A 22336-nucleotide genomic window follows, 5' to 3' on the forward strand; every position below is an offset into this window, starting at 1 on the left:
GGAATGACTGTTAATTTTGTTGAGGACAATAACGGCACTATCCTTATCTGTTAAAGATGCTACTGAAGTATTTATGAGTGAAAGGGTATGGTGTCTGGGATAGGCTTTGAAAAACTCCAGCTGCCATTCTTCCTTTCCCTGCAAAAATGAGGAGGGATAGATGAAACAAGATTGGCAAGTGTTGGTAAGTTCTGAAGCTGGAGGATGGGTAGAGAGGTTCATACACTCTTCTCTCTTGTGTATGTTTGGAAACATCCATAACGAGAAGCTTAGAAAAAAGAGAAGCCCTAGTCAAGCACCAGAGGGTAGAAGCCAACCCCAAGCAAGAGGGGAGTTCTGCTGTACGCAGAGCAGAGAGCCCCTGCCTGAAGTCCATGCCAAGAGCCCAGGAATCTCAGCATCCGTCAGCCATCAGAGCCAAGCTGCCTCCCAAGTTGCTCCAGACTGAAAACTAGCTGGGACTGTCCTGGGTGCTCCTGACATCTGCAGGGGGTGCCCTTGCCACCCTTCAGGAGTCAAAGCAAAGCCTTCTACAAGATTCCCTCTGGATCCTGCAGCTTCCCCTGTGCATGTCTACAAATCATTAGGACTGGGTTGTGCCTGAGTAATGCTCAGTATAATTATGCCACATGAGAATTTATTATTACAAAGGACATGTGCATGATTATTAACTTTAATGCACATATCCTTTAAGTTGTAATAATAGATTCAAACAGTAAGGCAAATTCGAAAAACACGTGAGTTGGTTTGTACTTACACTACCTCAATTTACATTCTAGCTATTGGAAATTCATCCTAGAGTGGCTGATGATTCTAATTCAAATTCAAACTTGTTTATACAGTTTAGAAAGAAAGAGGTAGAAATGTGGGTCATTCTCACTACCATTCTCATATTTTTCTTTTTTCGAATCATTAGGCTTTTAAAAAATACTATATTAAAAGAGCTTGGGATTGCAGCACGAACTCAGATATAGGATTAACTGGACATTATGTTTACTGCTCGTGAACTTGGGTTCACTACACAAATGTGGTTAGTGAAATGCTACATGCAGAAAGGCCTCTTACTCATTGAGTTTAATAACTGCAGTATCTCAAGACACATTTGGAATTGAAACGAGAGTATAAAGAGTCAGAAACAGGGTAAAGCTCTGAAAAACGACTTACATTCCAGTGAAGCTGATTGCCTTTCAGTGAACACATAGGTGTCTAACTTCAGATTTTGTTACACAAAATGACAGAGTTTTGCAATAAGGTGTTTAGCCAGGATAAATGGCACAAAAATATCTATGTCACACAAATACAGCCACTAATGTGAGCTTGATAATTCTGGTAAGCAGCAGTAGCAGAACAGAGGAAAGCCACTGATGAGCAGTTTTTCCCAAAAGATGACAGACATCCCCAATTCACTACTAGGAGGGGAAGGGGATGGCAGTTATATGTGGCAAATGAATTAAAACAGAAAATCAGTAAATAAGTGTGGCAGATTAAAATGCTGTACAAATCTGTCTTAGTGGTTAAAAAACAAAACACCACGCTTCAGCAGATTGTCTTCAATGCATTCCCATGATGGGGACAAGCTCAGTATTATACTTCATATAGGCTGCAACATCCTTTATTTCAAATTAGCCCAAACTTATAAAAGCCAGCAGGCACAAAACTCAAATGATCTATTGTGTTATTAGTACATCTCTTTTTGGGGGGTGGGGGATGGGTAACATTTATACAAGACTGTCAGAGAGACACTGAAATTTTTTCTCTCTCAAAAGTTTCACTGAAAGGATGGGTTAGGGGAAAAGAAGTCATAGAAATAGTGATGTTCAAGTGGTACACTGACCAGATATTTTTTGTGGTACACTGACCAGATATTTTTTGTGTTTGGGTATTTGTTCTTTCATTTTTTAATAGTAACTTATATTCCATTTAATTATTATTTGGGCCTGAATCCAATCCAATAAAGAGAAGGCTATAAAAAATAAAAAATCAGAAAGTTTCTTTTTTGAATGTTAATCCATCCACTGAAGAGTTACCATATTTTCCCATCAAAATCTGAGGTACTCAGCTACTTTTCTAAGTGGATCTTCTTCAAAATGATATCTGCTGTTCAAAATGCTTGATTTTGTTAATGAAAACAAGTCAAAACCCAAAACAGTCAACATCTGGAAATTATTGTATACTGAGATTTTGGGGGGTAACATGGGACAGAGTCTCTCACAATTGACTCCAAATGTAGTATATAAATTATTTTACTGTTAAAAATTATACTATATCCAATATTCAGAGTAATTGGTCCACTTTGGCACATGGGAATAATTTGACTACATAAAGATTATATTTGGCATAAATTTTAGCATTTCACTACATTACCAAGAATAAATTACTAATATTTAAACTCACACATCCTTTTCACAAGTACTGGTTCCTTTCAGGATCATGACGATGTTATCAGATGCCCGGGTAAAGTTTGCTCCCGTGACTATCACCTTACTTTTCCCTAAGGTTGATATTTTCTGTGGCTCGATGGACTTAACGTAGAAGACCTATTGGAAATAAAAGATTAAAGCACAAGATCAAAGCTAAGAAATGGCATTGCTCCAAAAAATCTGTTTATGCACTGCGGTTCGAAGAAATCACTGGGAAATTACAACATTTTGCAAACACAAGCAGACAGTGTTTAATGAAATCAATGAATTCAAGGAAGAGCGCCGAAGACTCATGTCTCTCAACATGCGACAGCATGAGGTCAAACCAATTAGTCTTTGTCTCACAAGACAGTTGAAAATACAGTTGAAGAGCCTGACATTCTGTCTGAAGAATGAAATAGCACTAGAGGTCTCAAAAATGCTTGCTGCCTTACAGCCCCTGGAGGCTCACAATAACACGAAGGAAAAGACAAGGAGTCCACTGACCATTGGCCAATGACAGCTCATCATTAAGTTAGAATAAATGTCATTTTTGATAAATTTAATTCCCAAGAAAGCAGGTCCTCTTTTTTTGTTTGTTTCAGTTAGGCTATTTGAATCAAGGTGTATACTGCAGGGGAAAAACCTCAAGAAATCGACCTGGCCAGCCATCTAATATCAAGTAGTTGGATGTCTAAGCCATGTGGCCGTTTCTTCTCCACAGTTTGCAGGTACCACCATTTCTTCCTTGGTACCCATGACAACCTTTATCAGGCCTCTCTATCAAGTAAGTTTCCCTTGGAATCACCTGATACCTGGCCCTATATTATACACCTTATTCTCCATTTGCAATGTCTAATCAAATGCCCTTAAAAAAAAAAACCAACCAAACACAAAAAAAACCAAGACCTTTTTTCATGGCAAGAACCATTTTCCATTTCAAAGCTAAAACAACCCCGATTTCTTACACTTTTCTCCTATAGATGTACCGTCTATCGTGGTCATGTTGTGGTTCTTCTATAGACCATTTCCAGCAAGTCTGTATGCTCCTGTAACATGGTGACTAAAACAGGACAGAAGGTTCTAAAATTCTGGCCCATATAAAGGACAACAGCTCTTTAGTGTGAGTGAATCATACTCCCACTCCTGATACCTGAAAACAACCCCCAGGTCCAGAAACGCATAATCATGTAGAATTTGGCCAAGGCCTAAACACCGAGTGCACCCACTTGGAGGAGAATGTTTAGGGGAAAGACTCTTATGGAGCTGGGAGAGTTTTAGTCACCTCCAGCACCTGCCTGTCACCTGCTTCTTGAAGCAGCCTATTATTCTCGGCTCCTGGTGACACTCACCCAGGTGGCCTTCCTGGGCCACCAGGCCTGCCCTGCCCACTGAAAGGCATGCCTGATCATTCAGCTCCTTGGCAACCCCGGGGGCTAGATGGCAGAGCAGTCACCATCGCTCAGTATCACCATGGACTGGTTTTTCAGATGGAGGCAAATTCATCGTTAATGTCATCACAGCAATGATGTAATGTGACAGAGAATTGATTTCAGTGGCAGAGTTTATTTTAATCACCTGGTAAAGGACTTTAGTCCCATATTTATAGAATCATGAAGGGCCTGAAAGGGTCACTTTAATTATTCTGTTATCCTTGAGTGCATTTTATGGGGGAAATTATCTGCAAGAGTGGTCCTTGGAATGGGGGGATTAGCAGAGACTTAAAGATAAATCCCTTGCAAATGTCAAGTGTGTGTTGTATAGCAAAAGGCTTACTCTTTGCTCTGACATCGTGTCAGCCAAGTGAAGAAGTATTTACTGAACACCTACAGGGTCCCCAGGATGGTGTTAGGGGCCGTGGGGGACTGCATGTGTGCACTAGGTCAGGAGTTGGCAAACTACTGGATTTGCTTGTAGCAGCCAAATCCAGTCTATGGCTTGTTCTAATATGGCCCATGAAAAATAGTAAAAAAAAAAGAGAGAGTAATGTTACATGACATGTGACAATACATGAAATTGAAATTTCGGTGTCCATAAAGAAAGTGTTTTTGAATACAGGCATGCCGACTCATTTATGTGCTGTTTGTGGCTACTTTCGCCTTTTTTTGTTGTTAATTCTCACCTGAGGATATTTTTTCCATTGATTTTTAGAGAGTTGGAAAGGAGGGAGGGAGCGGGAGAGGGGGAGGGGGAGGGAGAGGGAGAGGGGGAGAGAGACATCAATTGGTTGCCTCCTAAACGGATCGAACCTGCAACCCAAGTACGTGCTCCTGACCGGGAATTGAACCTGTGGCCCTTTGGTGTGTGGGCCGATGCTCTACCCACTGAGCCACACCAGCCAGGGCACCTGTGGCTACTTTCACACTACAGCGGCAGAGTTCAAGTGTTACAATAGAGACCTCAGAGCCCACAAAGCCTAAAATATGTATTGTCCTGCTCTTTGTAGAAAAGTTTGCCAACTGTTACACTAGAGGAGTCCACTGTCTTCCTAGGGGGCGAGAGAAACCGTGTGCGTGTTTGGTTTTATGTGAACATCAATCATCAGTGCAGACTCATATTTACATCCAAGCTAAGTACGAGTCCCAGGGTTCTTTCCAGATAGTCCTTTCTGCTTCTTGTATTTATACTGTTGAAGTCAGTTCAAGCAAAATTTTCAAACACGCCAAGTAAACGCTTTCTCTCCCTCTCAGCAGAAGATAAAGAGAGCCTTATAACTAGTGTGCACAAGATTTGTAAGGGGTTATAGTTTGCTGCTTAAACGGCTCTACAAACACCATCAGAGGACCTGCCACGTTCGCCTTAACTTTTTATTTCCCCCTGAGTAAAAACAGCCCTGCAACTTCAAAAGGATTTCATTTGAAAACCTTATTGTTTAGAGAAGTTCCCACTGGCTGTCTAGGATGGAATCCAGCCCTGGCCTATCTCATGAAAGCAGATGCTTCTAGTCTGCTTTCAAAGAGGGTCAGATTAGTTGTCCTATGTTTGCTTGGAGAACCTCTCTTAATCTTAATAAGTGAGTCAAAGAGCTACCAAGAGGACCTCATTAAATAAATGGTGGAGGTACACACACACACACACACAGGTTGGGCGGCTACATGGCTGCGCTGTATGATTGTAACAATTCTTAGAAACATAACATTTTCTATTTTTACTGATGAAGATTTTAAAAATCCAGTGTAGACAAAAGGCAAGGAATATTTCCCCACAACTGTTTCACACGCTTAATATTTTAGATTGCATTTTTGTATTTTAATCAAGTGTTAATTCACAATCTGACATAAAGTAGTGGGCCCCATAAGCTTATACATAGAAGGGTTTGGGTGATTTAAAAACATAATCTAGCTTGATACAAAGACAATTTCTTATAGCCCTACAGTGACACTCTTCCCCATCCTATGTCCAAGGATATCCATATGTCAAATCAAAATGCCATACACTGTAACCCTCACAGCCCTACGGTGTCTGGCAATTAACCTCAGAATAGTCTACTTCCTGTCAGTTACCTTTTAAACACCTAAGAGTTATTTTTAAATGGCTGCACAATTTTAAATTATTTAATAAAATATTATGAACTCCTGTTGCTTACGAGCTTAAAGCACTCCCTGCTTTGTACAAGAAAGCACGTCAGAAACTGGTTAGGTGATTACGGAATACCCAACTAGTTGCACTTTTTCAAAACAGTCACTTAAGTTATTGGAAATAGCACAACCACTAAGAAACAGTTATCTTTGAAAAGGTCTAAGAGGATTACTCCTGACAGTAAGAATACCTTTTGTGAAGTCTGACGTCAACACAATTCAAATTACCATGACATTAATGGAGAAAATACTGCTATGATTGAAAAGAATATTGGAAAGAGGTACATTAGGAAGGCTCAGTTTATTAAGGCCAAATTGTTCTCTATTAATCTGTTAAAAAAAAAATCTGAATATAGCAAAGCTCTCAGTGGGCCTGGACCTGAATCAACGCTCAGTAAAATGTCTCTCAGATTTCTGCTCATGAAATTAGTTCAAACAGGACTGGATAAAAGTCACATGGATTCAAACCCAGCTGGAAATCCGAAACCAAAGGACGTTAGAGAGATGAAAGTAGCCTAACTAATTAAAAGAAAGTGTCCTGTAGGGCTCTATAGGGGTGAGTATTTGGTTCAGAATTATTTAACATCTTTATTAATGACTGAGCAGGACGGAAGCAATATATTAATGAAATGTGTAAACTGAGAAGTGTGGCAACTAGCAGTAGAGATGGTGAAGTATAAAAGGATGTGAGATATGGAAAGAAAACAGCAAAATACAGTCCCACCAAAGAAAAATTAGAGAGTTAAATGGATCGAAAAGGTGATCCATTTGTTGCTCGGGCCCCTGGTACAGACCTTAGGAACTTGAGATGTAACTTCCTGTTGGTCCCAGGAACTGGCAAGAGCGAGAATACCGACTGAGACAGACTTGGGACTTCCAGGGAGGAGGTGACAGACCAAGGGCCTGTGCTGAGATCAAGGCCTACTTCTCTGACCAGGGGACTCTAAGGTGAGGCTGACATGGCCCAGGGTGGGGCTGCCAAGGCCACTCCATAAAGTTGTTACCCTTTGTCAGTGAGCCTTCCTAGCGCGCACTTCGGAACTGGACTGGCCGATTGGACTTGCCCACCAGGACTCCATGACCAGGGAGGGCAGCTCCCCCTCTCCAGCGGAGACCCCTGATTGCAGATCAAACCCAGCCACTCAAAATCCACCCCTCTGCTGGGTTTCAACTTCAGCATGAGACTCTTGCTGTTCTACTCTCCTAAGGGCCTCAGTTTCCCATCTCAGCGTTGGAGAAGATGCTGGCCTTGCCTGGGCCTGACTCTGTTGCTCTGACACACCTCCACCTACCCATCTCCTCCAGAGGCTTTGATTCTAACACACTCCCCTCACGCCTGCCCTGGCTGGAGGCCTCTGTCCCAGCAACCTGCGGCACAGATGGGGCAGGTTTTGGCAGTCAAACGCCAAGAGAAGCCAGTATTAGTTTCCGCCCTTCTGGGTTGACTTTTATCATTACTACTACTAGTTTTAATACTTGTTTATATTTAGCTGGAGTCATATAACGTAGAGTAGTGGTTAAAACTGTGGGCTCTGACATTAGACTGCCTAGGTTCAAATCTCTTGCCTGTCATTTACTTTCTACTTACCCTCTGTAAAAATTTTTTGTCTATAAAATGGGCAAAATAGGTCCATCATGAGGCTTAAATAAAGAGATACTCTGAACTTAGGATACAGCACGGGCTCAACAAATATCAGCTCTCACCACTCAGTTTAGTACATTCTGGCATTCCTTCTCATGTCTTTGTCTATTAGGCACACTCAACTGCTGCCTGCAATGAATCTTCCTCCAAAATATTGTAAGTTCTACAATGTAAGCTCCATGGGGACGTGCATTTTGCCTGTGGGTCTAACACACAATAGGTGTTCAATAAACATATTTTGAATGAGTGAATGAACGGACGAGTAAATGAACAATTGGAAGTGAATCCCACAGCACCCAGGACAGTGGAAGGCCCACAGAAGCTGCTCAACAAGGTACATCAATTAAAGTTAATCTCACTTTTAAAGGCAAGGTCCTTGAAAGGGTCAATTTGGATTGCCTGTGAGAAATTAAAATGCATATTCAAAAGTGATGAAGAGAAAGAACAATTTGAGTGTAAATTCCTCGAGAGGAGACATGGCTGTGTATGGTTTATTTCTGCCCTACGGAGATAAGCATATTGTCAAGAACAAGAAATATTAGAACAATATCATATCATGGACCTTCACAACCCTTCCTCGACAACAGGAAAGAGAGCAGCCACCCTGAGCTCAGTGGGCAGGGCACCAAGATATAAGGCTGCTGAGAAAGGGAAGGAAAGGAGGTTAGGGCAGGGTGACAGGGCCAACCGTCTCAGAGAGACTGGCCTTCTGAGCTGAAAACACTTCTCAGCCAAAGGTCAGACACTGGGTTTTGAGTTTGCGTCCCTATGTTGGTGATGCTTTTCCTTAATGCAGCCCCTGGTAAGTGACAGCATTTGTCTTTAGGTCGGGGTGTAGGGATGGGTCATAGGTCATGAATCTGTGCGAGGGAATGGGCCCAAATGGGGACTGAACAAGAAACCCTATCTCACCATGTCCTCGGATGAGCAAATTCACACACTAAAAAAAAAATAAGATGTCATAAATATGAACCATGGACATATAAGACTGAAAAAAAATTTTTCAATAGCATTCCATTGCCACTGAAGAACAAAGTGAAAACTCCTGGGCCTGGCATGTAAGGCCCTGTAGATGCAGGCTCCAGGGTCATTTCAAACTTATGTCCCATATTTTCCTGCAACTTTCTGCTCCAGCCAAACTGAATCACTTGGGGTTTCCTATAATGAGTGCCCCAGAATTTTCTGGCACCCCCACTATGCTTTTGATTATGCTGGTCCCTCTGTTTAGAATACCCACTCCTTAGTCTCCATGCATTTGGATGTTTCTAGTCCCTCAAAGGTCGGCTGAAATGCCATCTCTGTCAATCCATCCATCCATCCATCCATCAAAGACTTAACCAACTGTACTGATTGTTTTAACTGCCAGGCACTGGGTTTACATAAACAGGAATGACTAAGATAAGACCCCAGGCACAGAGAAGCTCTCTGGGTTTGTGCACTTTCTGGTGCTTTCCCTATGTTGACACTTTGTATCTTGTATTCTGACATATGTACTTGTATAAGATTCTTGAGACTGATAAGGAGAGAGGTGCCTGATTCATTTGTGTCCTCCGCATTCAGTCAAATGGCATCTAATAGATGCTCCATAAACACGTGTAGGAAGAATCAATCCAAGTTCAGCATCGTGAAGCTGGAGACTGTCTGCAACATTCACATCGCATGTGCCCAGTGCCTGGCGCAGTGCTGAGCGCTCAGTACATAGATGACGTGGGAGGATGCCTTGAAGGAAAGATCTGGACAGCTTTTCTGCCAGGAGGAGAGTGCTCGGTGTTTTATTCAAGGCCAGCAGGGGGGCCCAAACCAGAAACCAGAATTTTCACATTCCACACAATAACAGCAGTGTTTCGTGGAACACGAGAAAGTCCTCCTGTGACAATACGGCTCTATTCCCTACCAACCAAAATCGAGGCTCTGTTCTGAGTCATATATTTAAAGACAACATCTGAGTATCACCAAAAATGTCTCTTTCCAAACTAAGAAGGTCGTCCATGGAGGAGCCCTGGTGTCAGGTCTGGGCTTTATCTTCAGCCTCCTCCTGATCTCTTGGTGACTCCGGTTCCTTTAATCACACAGCGTCAAAGGTCAAAACATAAGGAAGACAGTACAGAAAACCAGGATTCAGTGCCTTTTTTCCCCCTCCCCTTTAAAATAAAAGAAAGTTAAAAAGCCATTGCCTGGACCGTTACTCAGCAATGAAAATTCAGGACCAAACTACTGATACATAAAGAAACTTAGATGAATTTCCAGAGAATTATGTTGAGTTAAAAAGGCCAATCCCAAAAGGACACCTCTGGGCGATTCCATTTATGACGTGGCAAAATAACAGAAACGGGGGACAGATCACAGGCTGCCTGGGTCAAAGATGAGGACTGGGAGGGTGGAGGGAAGTGGGTGTGGCTGTAAACGGCAACACCGGTGACAGGACTGCTCTGTACCTTGACCGTTGTCACTGTCAATATCCCACCTGTGAGGTTGTGCTACAGTTTTGCAAGACGTTAGTTACTATTGGAGGAAACTGGGTAAAAGACGCATGAGTTCTCTCTGTATCATTTTCTTATAACCCCGTGTGAATCTACAGTTGTCTCCAAAGAAGTTTAATTTCTTTCCAAAACAATCTTGAAAACAAAGTTGAAGGATTACTACTTTCTGGTTTCAAAATGTGTTACAAAGTTACGGTAATCGAAACAGCGTACTACGGTTATAAAGACAGACACACAGACCAATGGAACAATCCAGAAATACATCCTCGCATACGTAGTCAAATGATTTTCAACAGGAGGCAAGACCGTTCAATGGGAAAGGAACAGTCTCTCCAACAAATGGTGCTGGGGAAACTGGGTATCTACCTGCAATAGAATGAAGCTCGACCCTTTCCTTACACCATATACGAAAATTAACTCAAAACAGATCAAAGCCCTAAATCTAAGAATTAAAACTGTAAAACTCATAGAAGAAAATGTGGAGGAAAAGCTTAATAAAACTGGATTTGGTAATGATTTCTTGCATATGACATCCAAAGCACAGGCAACGAAAGAAAAATATGTAAATTGGACTTCATCATTAAATTAAAAACTTCTGTGCAAAAGGTACAGTCAGAAGGATGAAAGACAACCTACAAAACAGGAGAATTTATTTGCAAATCATATAGCTGATAGGGCGTTGATATCCAGAATATATAACAAACTCCTACAGCAACAACAAACACAAACAACATGCCAAAAGGTGGAAGCAACCTAAATGCCCATGACGGATGAATGGAGAAACAAAATGGGGGTCTACCCATAGAATACAATATTACTCAGTCTTAAAAAGGGAAGAAATTCTGAACATGCTAAAAAATGCATGAACCTTGAGGATATTAAGTGAAATAAGCGAGTCACAAAAAGACAAATATGATTCCACTTACATAAGGTACCTAGCGCAATCAACTCAGAGACAGAAAGTAGGATGGTGGTTGCCAGGGTGGAAGGCAAAATGGGGAGTTATTGTTTAATCTGTACAGAGTTTCAGTTTTGCGAGATGAAATGTGTTCTGGCAATAGATGGTGACGATGGACACGTAACAGTGAGAATAGTTAACACTACTAACTGTCCGCTTAATGAAAGATGGTAAAAATGGTATATTTTATGCTACACGTAATCCACCAAAATTTAAAAAACTAAAACAACAAAAGATAAGTTTATGTTTTTTTAAAAGTCACTGCCTCCTTGATCCAAGTTCCTGTCACTATGTCTTAGTTTTATAAATCAATGGTAAGAGAAAGATCCATCACTTAATAAGCTCATCAATTAGTAAGACCTCAAAGACTCTTAAAGTCTGAAATATTGGCACACCGAGCTTTAGTAATGCCTTTAATTAACTGCATAATCCACTTTGATTCACATCCTTTAGCCTGTTACTTAATTTACCTAAAGTTACTATCAACTTTTCGGCAGTGATTAAAAATGTGCTACTTATTTATATTGGCACTTGACCTTAAATGGCAGTACATGGGCAAATCAAAACCACAGAGTAGTCATGGAATAGAAAACTGAGCCTTTAAAAACACCAACCCTGCCACCCAGGCTGGTGCGGGTCAGTGGTTAGAGCGTCAGCCCGCACACCGAACGGTCTTGGGTTTGATTCCTGGTCAAGGGCGCGTACATACCTGGGCTGCAGGTTTTACGCCCACCCCAGTCAGGGCATGCTCGGGAGGCAACCAGTCAGAGTGTGTGTGTGTGTGTGTGTGTGTCTCTCTCTCCCCTTCCCTCCCTCCCTCCCACTCTCTATAAAAATCAATGGGGAAAAAATCCTCAAGTGAGGGTTAACAAAAACACACACATGTTGTTCTGTTTCCTCCTACTAGACCCCCAGGGTTAATGAGAACAAGAACTTGTCCTTTTTTTGTTTTTCACCACATAGTAAATGCTCAATTAACTTCTGTCCACTGAATGAAGTCAGCACTTCTCTGTATTCTAACCACAGCCCCAGTGTCTGCCTAAAAATATTTACATCATCACCTCCTCTCTTTTCAAACATGTCTGTTAATCGAGCTTGGTGATTTACTGTGAAGAAAATACGAGGAATTTCCAAGGAAATTTCACAGAAAATAACCACTTTTCAGAAGTGAAAGGAAAGATACATATATTATACAGAAACAACTCTTTGTTTTGGAGTTATTAACTACTGGTTAGATTGTCTCTACAAAGTAAAGAAAAACAATCCAAACATGGTTAGTGTGTATACTTTGTACACTTGCCCTTGCCCATAATCCCCAGAAATACGATAATTTCTGAACTGAAATCCCCTCAGTACTCTGTGTTTCACTTCCTTCTAACTCTCCCCAAGTGAGCCACAAAATCACCTTTAAAATTTTACTCCTCCCGGAACAACATTTTTCAGTTACAGAATTTTAATTTCTTTTATGTGAGTGTGCAGTCTTTGATGTACTGAGCCAATTAAATGAAGCTTGGTTTAAAATCAAAGGTAAAAAAGGGAATTTTGGTAGAAAGTAAAACAGGGAGTTTTAAAAAGGAACCCAAAGGGGCAGTTGTTATTGTCAGGCGAAGGGGGATTTTCCCACTCTCAACACAAAACAGGGTCTGACCTGCCCGCCCCGGCTGGTTCTGTTGCGCTTCTCGAACTCGCCTCCTGCCGTCCGGGACGGGGCCTGCTTCTCAGCGGCAACTTGACAAGGTTCCTGAAATGAAGAATATCCCCTCAACATCCAAATAGGTGCGAAGTTCAGAGTTCAAAATAAACACAAAGGACAGGCTGGGTGGTTACCAACATTTATTTTTGGTCAAACCTTGAAATGCCGAAATTGTCACTTTACCTGGTTTCTGTAGTAGTTGGAGGGGCTGCAAGCCGTGAAGGGGTGGATACACTTCCCCTCGCTCTCACACCAAGCACAGCCAGTTCCAGTGCACACTGGGCATCTGGCAACGTAGAAAACCAACTTAATTCCTACATTTTTAGGAAAATCTTCATATCCTAGAATTTCCCTCCGTGATGTGGCATGTGAGCATTTAAAAGAAAAAAAAAATCCCGACACAGACTGTGATAAACCCAGGGGAGAGAGGACAGTCCTCTGAGGCTGGGGATGGGACAATGACTTGGTGCCCTGCTCTGGGCAGTCTTCAGGCTGATTGCCTGTCATCACACCCGCCGGGGGTTGCCATGGAAACCTGAAGCTGGGTCACCTGCTGTGCAGGTAGATAACAGGTATCCACTAAATCTGTTTCTGAATCTACTTCTACTGTCCGTCTACCCTCAGGTAAGTTCCCTTCTGGAGAATGGTCTCCCCTGCTTCCATCCTTGACCCTCGCCTCCCCCCAGTCAGCAGTAACACCACCAACTGCCCGAAGGGTTACCTGACAAGCAGAAGGAATGGGATGCCAGTGTTTACTTTTTAATCAAATTCAGGAAGAATTGTGTCTGCTAGTCAAATAACCTATCGTGCATGGACATTAGAGGGCTTGAAAAGTACTTATAGCAGGGGTGGGGAACCTTTTTTCTGCCAAGGGCGATTTGGATATTTATAACATCATTCAAGGGCCATACAAAATTATAAACTTTAAAATTAGCTATGAAAAAAGCTCCTAGATTTACTGAATTTCGAGTCCTGCCTGCAGTTGCCTTGGCAGGGCAAGACCAAATGATTTCACTGGGCCCTACATGGCCCGAGGGCTGGACGTTCCCCACCCCCCACTTAGAGGATAATCAGGCTTAAAGAATGACAAATATAAAAATAGAGGTTAGTCTGGAAACAGTCTTGGGAGCCAAAGGAAGGCCCAGCCTGGGGATAGTGAGGGGACCAGTGCAGGGAAAAGGGACACCATTCAATTTTTATATAATCTTCAAAAAATGCCAAAGCATTTTGAGACTCTGACCTATAGCAACTGCAGTTTCAATGGGAGAAGAAAACCCACCCTCAGTGTTTATCTGGCTACCTAAGTGCGCTGGGAGCAGGTCTGTGATTTGCCTCCCTGTCCTGCCTCCCAGGAGTGAGGCTGCACTCTGCGCTTTCCTGAGGGAGGCAGGTGCCCAAGAAGAGAGCACTCTCCCTCCAGGAGCTGTGGGTCTGAGGTCTGGATGTTAATCACCTGGTTGTGGGACCTGCAGCAAGTCTCTTCCTTTGTCTGGCCTCCCCAGCGGGGGATGGAGAGCTGCATTATGTTTCAACTCTCTTTGAGCCAAAAAATTCTATTTAACTCTCTCCCTTTTTTCCTATGTTCATGGACTTCTGAGGCTTTCTGTATCAAGTTTGTTTTTTCTCTCTCCCTAAATTCATTGTGTTTATTAGAGATAACTGAACTCAATCCTGCAAGGGTAAAGATAAGTACCGGTGCCCCTGTCCTAACAGCTGTAAGGCGGCCTCATTTTCCCCAAAGAAACAACGGTTCCCAGGCCAAGCCAAAGAAGCTCACATTTGGTACTCACGTAGCTGGTCAATCAAACCACTGAATGAACTATAGAATCACTAATAATAGAGCTTCCCATTGTTTCCATGGGAACCTCCACCCCATCTTCCAACTGGAAAATCAGGATTCTGAGAAACCTATTTCCTCTGTCTTCTCTCTGCTTTAGAAGGAGTGAGGTGTGGCCCTCACTCAGGGGATCCTGTAGCTCAACAGGGCCCAGCGTGGTTAAAAAAAAAAAATGGTGGGGGCAGAATTAACATGTTCTTTTAAAAATTAAATGTATTGGGGTGACATTGGTTAATAACATTACATAAGTTTCACGTGTACAATTCTGTGATAATCATCTGTACACTGCACTGTGTGCTCACCACCCAAAGTCTAGTCTCCCTCCGTCACCATCCATGTGACCCCCTTTACTCCTGTCATCCTTTCCCACCCCCTTCCCCTCTGGTAACCACCATACTGCTGTGTGTTTATGGGTTTCATATGCTCTCTGATGAAACAGACTTCTTCTTCCCTTCTCTTGAGTACGGCTTCCCCTTATCTCATGCTCACACCCTCTCTCTGGACCCTGTTCCCAACGCCATTCTGATCAGGGGAGAAGCTAGCAGCACCCCTTCAGCTGTGCTTGCTTCAAGGCCCCCTCTCGGTCCTGGGCAAACGGATTTCCCTCTTGGTAGAGACGCTGCAGCACAGCTGTGTGCGCCTCAGCTGCTCCACCTTACTTATTAGGGCTTGAACGAGCGCGCTTATGAGCTCGGGGGCCCTCCCAGCTCCCGTTAGGCCACGCTCCAAAAGGCACTTTGGAAAGTTCGACTCCACAAAAGAGTTCTTTAGGAAGTCGAGGAGTAAAGCGAATCAATAAATTAAAACCAATGAGAGAATATTTAGATGGCAAATAAAATCTTACTCTCTTAATGACGAGCAGTTGGTAAAGTCGAATCTTTTTGATAAATGCCAAGAACCGAAGGAGAACGTCACGTTGACAACTAAAACATCTGGAGCAAAGGGGGGGAAAAAAAGCATCATTTATGGTGGAGTCCTGCTATCATCAAGCAAAGCTGTAAATGCAAAAAAATAAATATTTTTGCCTCCTCTGCAAATGAGGGTGGGGTGTGCCAGCTGTTCGCTCACATTGCAGTCAGTATGGGGTCCTTCCTGTAGGCCATTCACGCCAGGCAGCCGGAGCGCACAGCACAGGCTCCCACACACCCGGCCCACCTCACATTGAGGGCCTCCCGTGGATAATCACTAGGAAAAAGCCATTTTCCAGCCCATTTACATCTCATACTCTCCCCGGGATCACTATCTCAACTTGTAATTGGCCACGGCATAAAAATAAAACAAGTCACTGAGCAAGAAGTGCCTAGAACAGGAGAATCAGAATGTGAGAGAGGAAACCCTGCACCTCCAGAAAAATCACACTACAAATATTTCCCTAACAAACTCTAAAGTGTGGCTCCCATGGGCTGGGATCCATGATCTTCTTGGAGGCAACTGTCTCCAAATCTGTGATGCAGGCTTCTTACCAAACGTTTGAAAACCTACCCATTGGTTAGGAAACTTCAAAAGAATAAAGTCAGAAAGGTAAACGCTATGCTAAAGCGGCGTTAGAAAAACATCGTATTTCCTGTGCCTCTTTAATGAACAGGGTACCCTATCCAAGATGCTTCCCAACCCAGCTGGCCGTCAGAATCACTTGAGAAATTGATGAAAATGCAGATTCCAGAGCCAGGTCCCTAGACATTCTGACTTAGCAGGCCTGGGATAAGGCCAGGAATCAGTGGTTAGAAATGGTCCCCATGTAACTGATTGTCTAGAGCCAGGCTTGGGAGCCTTTCACATCTTGTGACCAGGGACCAGTGACACCCTGTGATGTTTTCACTGTCACCCATCTTCTTCCTTTTATAAATGAATAGTAGATGATATTTTTGAAAGGGGAGTCTTTACTTGACACAGTAAGAAGCAGCCTAATTTTGTTGGCACCTCTAATTTTCTTACTGAAATTTTAGTAGTGTATGGTTTCAAAAGGCTGAGAATCCTGACTTTAATTCGCTTCTCTAGGGCAACAAAATTCATTGTGAAAGCCAGGATGCCCCATAAAATTCTGTGCACATCAAGTCGGCCTGTGTAAAATGATAATCCTCTGTTCTGAGACAGGGTATTTGCAGGGCTGGCTTGACCTCTCAGCGACAGCATTTGAAGAGACACTTGCCGAGTGTCAGCAGAACAAACATGGACATTTAGCACTGAGGCACCCGTGAAAATCACGTCCATGGAATCCACAAGTGTCCAGTGCTGAAGACCAGCAGAAGTCGTACTTTTCCAAGCATCAACTGTGCACAAAACACTATTGGGAAATGTCACGGGAAAAGAAATAGATATGATCTCTGCTTTCAAAGCACTTACAGTTATTCTGGAAGAGATAAAATAACTTAGGTGAAAAAAGCACAATGAGAGCAGTCAAGGAAACACCCTATGAGTGGTCTGAGGTCCATGTAGCACCTGGGGTGCCTGCGGGAGACCAAGGGGAGGGCTAGAATGACCAGGACAGTTAGAGCAGAATGTAGCAAAGCTGTAAGGAAGAGGTGACTTTCCCCCCAATGTTTCAAAGCAGAAGGGCAACAGGATTTGGTGAAAGGGGTGAGGTTACTCTAGGCCATGGACAAGGGTTTGAATGGTCATTGGCTGGCTGAGTGCAAGAGGTGGGAGGTGAGTTTGCCTGCTCAGAATATGCAAGACATTCAAAAAAGGGGCAAAGGGTTGGGTGCAATTGATGGAGGCTCTAAAAACACCAGCTAACCTTACTAGGTAATCTCAAAAACTTCAGAAGCATATTTTACAGGTTAGCAAGATCTGCATTTTAATAACCAAAATTAACTAGAAGCACATCACAAAGGCTGTATAGTATGGACAAACAAATGTGAAAAACTGAAATAATTTTTCAAGCAATTCAGATGCAAATAGTCACCATGAGCCCAGTAGCTGAGAGGCATTTTTCAAGCTTGGCTCTCTGGCCTGGTGCATTCAATTCCCTTTTGAGGGATTTAGGATTAATTAGGTAACACCAGCTCTCACCACAAAACGTGGCTCCATTATGATCTTCACCCATTCTAGGAAGACTGCACCGTGAACTTGACTCTACTTCCAGTCTCTCTCACCCAAAGGGGCTCATGAATTCTCTGTCTATCGAAACTCCTACCCAGCTCAGGAATCCACCCACTTCTCTCCAGCCCCATCAGCCTCTACCTCGTCCGCCTCACCTGGACACCGCAGCAGCGTTCCTTCCTTCTATCTGATCCTTCGGAACTCAGTCTCTCCCCTCTCTAGCCCATTCTCCACCTGTGGCCATTCATTCATTCATGCAACAAAAATCTGTTGGTTGAAAATGGCTATTCTGTGCCATTTTGTGCCTTCTTTTGTATCCATTTTTTATCACTTTGCTTTCCACCTGTCCCTGCCCCATTTGTGTTAGCTACATAGAACCCCTTTTGTCTCCTCAAACAAAGCTTTTTCTCTCCATACTCGTGGGTCTCTGCTGAGAATACTCTTCCCCCACTTCTTTGTCTGGCTCAACTTGACTCATCCTCCAGGGAGCCTTCCTTGTGCCGCCCACCACCAAGTCCAGTTAGGCATCCTTTTCATATGTTTCCCATGGTACTCTCTTGATTCCCTGTATTTACACACTACTTTGTAACAAGCCTTTTACTTATTTCTACCCCAATAGGCTGTAAACACCAGGACCAGTGGCCAGGTCAGTCTCTTTTTTGGTTACTGTATCCCTAGCACCTAGCACAGTACCTAGCATGCAGTAGATGTTCAATAAATACTTCTTGGATGAATGAATGAATGAATGAATGAATGAATGCAAGGAACTTAAGATGATTGAACACTGGCCGCTCTATTTTCTCTTCTCACCAAGGACATTCCACCTCTTCAGATGTCTGCATTCTCCAAACCTTTTGGGTAGGTAGGGTCACCCAATGGTCCCTGGCTTTACTCCACTCACCTAACTCACTGTCCTGTCATTCTTAGTCACATGTGATAGTCCTGCTGTCATGGAAGAGGTAGAGCAGAGGTCTACAGCGCGGGACTCTTCAGATTTTCTGTCGTTTAACTTGCTTCCTGGGCACTCAGGATGTCCTCCCGCCTTCTTCACTTGCTAACGAAAAGCAGCGGAGTGTCCACTTACCTTTGAGGGCCGCTGCGGTGAGGATGCTGCAGGTGCAGGTCCTGTTGGGCGGGCTTTCGCCCTTGCAGAGCTCCCGGCCGGACGGCACGTCCCTCACCACGCAGCCCGAACGCCTCGGGGACATGCTTCCCGCCAGCGTCACCGCAGTCTGTGTGGAGAAGAAGGTGACCCGGGGACCAAGTCATCACTCTGCCTCTCTGGCCTCCATTCTAGAGCCTTAAGTGAACGTACCCTTTGACCTGTCACAGAAGAATTTTCCAGATTGCCCACATGAAGGATGATGTTTTGTTGGCCATTAGGTTTGCTCTTTTGTGAGTCACATATTCAATTCTTGGGCTGTTTTACTTCCCAAACCCTTGCTTATAGACAAATCTAAAACTGTCTCGCCGCCTTTATTATTTTATTTTTTTGAGCTTATAACTTTGCTCCATCTGGAATTTATTTTTATACATAGTATGAGGAAAGGTCCAACTTTATTCTTATCCAGGTGGTTAATCAGCTACGTCACAGCCACTTACAAAACAAAAATGTCGCCCAGTGAAGCAAAATACCATTTTAGTCATAGATTAGGTTACCATATATCTAGAATCTATTTCTGAACTCTGTTCTATTCCAGTTATCTACCGATTTACTTCTATTCCAATGTCATCAAGTTTATACCACTGTGACGTTAAATATAGGGTGTCCCCAAAAATGTATACACACTTAACAGCAGATAACTCAGTTAATTTTCACTCCTTTTTTGGTTTAACTGATTTGAAATAATGGGTGAAGCCAGACTAAGCTTTGAACAAAGAAAATTTATCCTAAAGTGCCATTAGACTTTTTTATGGGGATACATAAAAGATAAAGTTTATGGTACCAAACCAGTAAAAGTTGACGAGTGGAGGGCAAACAAATACTGAAAGAAATGATTCTTGATGTTTGTGATTCCATTGCTTTGCATTATCAGCAGTGCCTGGACCAGAACTGACATCAGTTTGAAAACAGGCATTGACAAAAAAACTATTCATTTCTGTATACTTCAAATTTTGAAAATAAACTGTATTTAATAAACACTGACTTTATAATCATTCAAAGTGTGTATACATTTTTTTGGTACACCCTGTATATCTGCTATGTGATAAATATATTTACTATCTGATAATTATATTTACTATCCTTATTTTCTTTATTTTCTTAGCATTTCCTAGAGATTATTCTTCCATATAAAGTTAAATATCATTTTGTCCAAAGGGAGTAAGGAGACTGAGGCTAACTGAAATTGTACTAAATATATACATTAATTTTAGGAGAATTTATATATTTATGATATTAAGTATTCCCATCCAAACACATGGGTTTTTTTTTCATTTGCTTCCCCCTGGTCCAGGGTTTATTTAAGAGGGTGTACCTTGATTTTGCAGTGTCAGCTCTATATTTCTCATTGCTAGTTGCTAATATCAGCTTATAGTTCAAGACAGTAGCCTGTGAAATCTACTTTTAAAATTATTTAAGCCCAGGCCAGTGTGACTCAGTTAGTTGAGCACTGTCCCAAGGACTGAAGGGTCGCCAGTTCAATTCCTGGTAAGGCACGTGCCCCACCCCCAGCCCAGGTTGCACCGGAGGCAGCTGATCAATGCTTCTCTCTCACACTGATGTTTCTCTCTCCCTCTCCCTCTTGAATCAATAAAAAAATCTTTTTTAAAAATTAAGATTTTGTCTGTGGTCAAACATATGATCAAATTTAGGGGTGGTGGCTGTTTTGTGTGTGTGTATACACAAGGGGTCACAAAAATAAAATCTTGGAAGTTCCTCTAAAGCAACGTTCCCCCAACAAATTTACTAAAGGAACAAGGCAGCCAGTTCTCCTGTTAAAAAGGAAAATTAAAGGAATTAATATGCATTAAATGGATCTGCTAGATCTAATGGATGGGCCAAGTATTAGGAAGCTGGGAGTGGAAAAAGTAACCCTCTCACTAGGGTGAAGAGTGACAGTCCCAGACAACCTGGGGGAGGGGGGTTCATTTTCTGTTATATTTCTGGCCTCTGCCCAGACTTTCTGCATGGCCACCTAAGTCTGCTGTTTTTTGGCCTCTAGTAAGCTTGCTAAGTCTATTCTAGCCTGGGAGTTAACCCCATCTTTCCATTTTCAAAGAATTCTGTTCTGGGCCAAGGAATCATGCTGGAAGAAGGCAAGTTCTTACCATCCAACCTGGCAGAACAAAAGTCCTACCATATCTAGGGACCTGAGGCTAGTAACACATCCCAAACCATTTCTACTAGCTCATCTTCAACAAATGGCTGAAGTCTCATCCATCTGCCTTCTTCAACCCAGCATGTATATCTGCACCACGCATCTCAGCACATGGTCACATCACATATTAACCTGTATACATACATATATGTCTTAAATGTATTTCACTGTTCCAAAATTATAACAAAAGTATCAGAAAGTTTTTTTAAATCCTGTTTTTACCAGCTGTTTAAATTTTTCACACTTCCTTCTAGTTCTCACACACACAGTTTTAACATAACTGTAACCATTGCATTTACTTATTCCATATACATTTATCAAGCTCATAACATGTGCCAAGAGCTACACAAAGTCCTGAATACTCTAGTGAACCAAAGAGCTACAGTCCTTACCCTCAAAGAGCGTATAGTCTAGTAGAAGCATGGAAAAGTCCACTAGACTAAATCTAGTCTAGTGTTAGGGCCACACAGTATTAAGAGATCATTAAGAAATGACAGAAGCCTGGGCTATGATGGTACAGTGGAAATGGAAAAAAATGGACAGATTCAAGATGCCCATTAGAGGTAGTAGAGGGCAGGATTGGAAATGGGGTATGTGGATATGAAGGACTTGGGTGAGCAAATGGATGGATAGAGGTACCATGTACTGAGATGAGACACAGTGAGGGAGAGGCCAATTTTGGGTAGAAAATTCAAGATTTCAACTTTGGATGTGTTGAGTTCAAGATGCTCATGTGATCATCAAGAGGCTATGGGCCTGGAGCTTGGAGGCACATTCTGGGGTGGAAATAAAGGGGACATGAACATACAGGGGATATATAAAGCTATGGGAGTGGGTAAGATTGTCTGTGGATAAAGTAGAGAGTCAGAAGAGAGAAAAAGCCAAAACTGGGCCCGAAACAACTCTAATATTTAAAGTCAGGGAGAGATGGAGCCAGCAAGGGAGGCTGAGGTATGGCCAAAGAGAAGAAAGAGAGCGTGGAGAGGCCGTGTAATGGAAGAGTTTCAAGAATCCGGCCAGTGGGCCAGGTAAGATGAGGCCTTCTAGCATCTGCTGGACTGGCTACATGGAGCATCCCGCTGACCTCAGCGAGAAGTTTCTGGGGGAGGGTAGGCAAAAGCCAGTTTGGGGTGATCTGAAATTGGGAGACAGCAAGTTTTTTCCCAAGTGCAGTGGAAGGAGAGGTTAGCCAGGAAGTTGAAGGTATTTTTGCATGACTTTGGGTTCCTGGTGAGTATGGTTAAAAAGCTGGAGACTTGGCTTAATCCCACATGGATGGGGATCTTTAGCAGGTTGATAGTTCTTTCTTGAACCACGCTGGATAAAGAAAAATGAAGACACAAAGGATCAGATAAAGACAGAAAGTCTGAGTGCTGATAATGTCCAT

At 42.6% G+C, this 22336-nt stretch overlaps 1 protein-coding gene across 1 annotated transcript in view; it reads right to left on the reverse strand.

The window, feature by feature from the left end:
* The window catches only part of PLXNC1 (plexin C1), a 155148-nt gene that overhangs the window by 60719 nt on the left and 72093 nt on the right, over positions 1-22336 (reverse strand). The window contains exons 6-10 of the mRNA XM_016215211.2: positions 18714-18861; positions 15432-15519; positions 12934-13036; positions 12706-12798; positions 2395-2537 (exon numbers count right to left, since the gene is read on the reverse strand). Coding sequence (XP_016070697.2) covers positions 2395-2537; positions 12706-12798; positions 12934-13036; positions 15432-15519; positions 18714-18861 — 575 coding nt within the window. The remainder of the gene's footprint in view (positions 1-2394; positions 2538-12705; positions 12799-12933; positions 13037-15431; positions 15520-18713; positions 18862-22336) is intronic.

The sequence above is a fragment of the Miniopterus natalensis genome, chromosome 2, assembly GCF_054644295.1.
Source record: "Miniopterus natalensis isolate mMinNat1 chromosome 2, mMinNat1.hap1, whole genome shotgun sequence".
NCBI lineage: Eukaryota > Metazoa > Chordata > Mammalia > Chiroptera > Miniopteridae > Miniopterus > Miniopterus natalensis.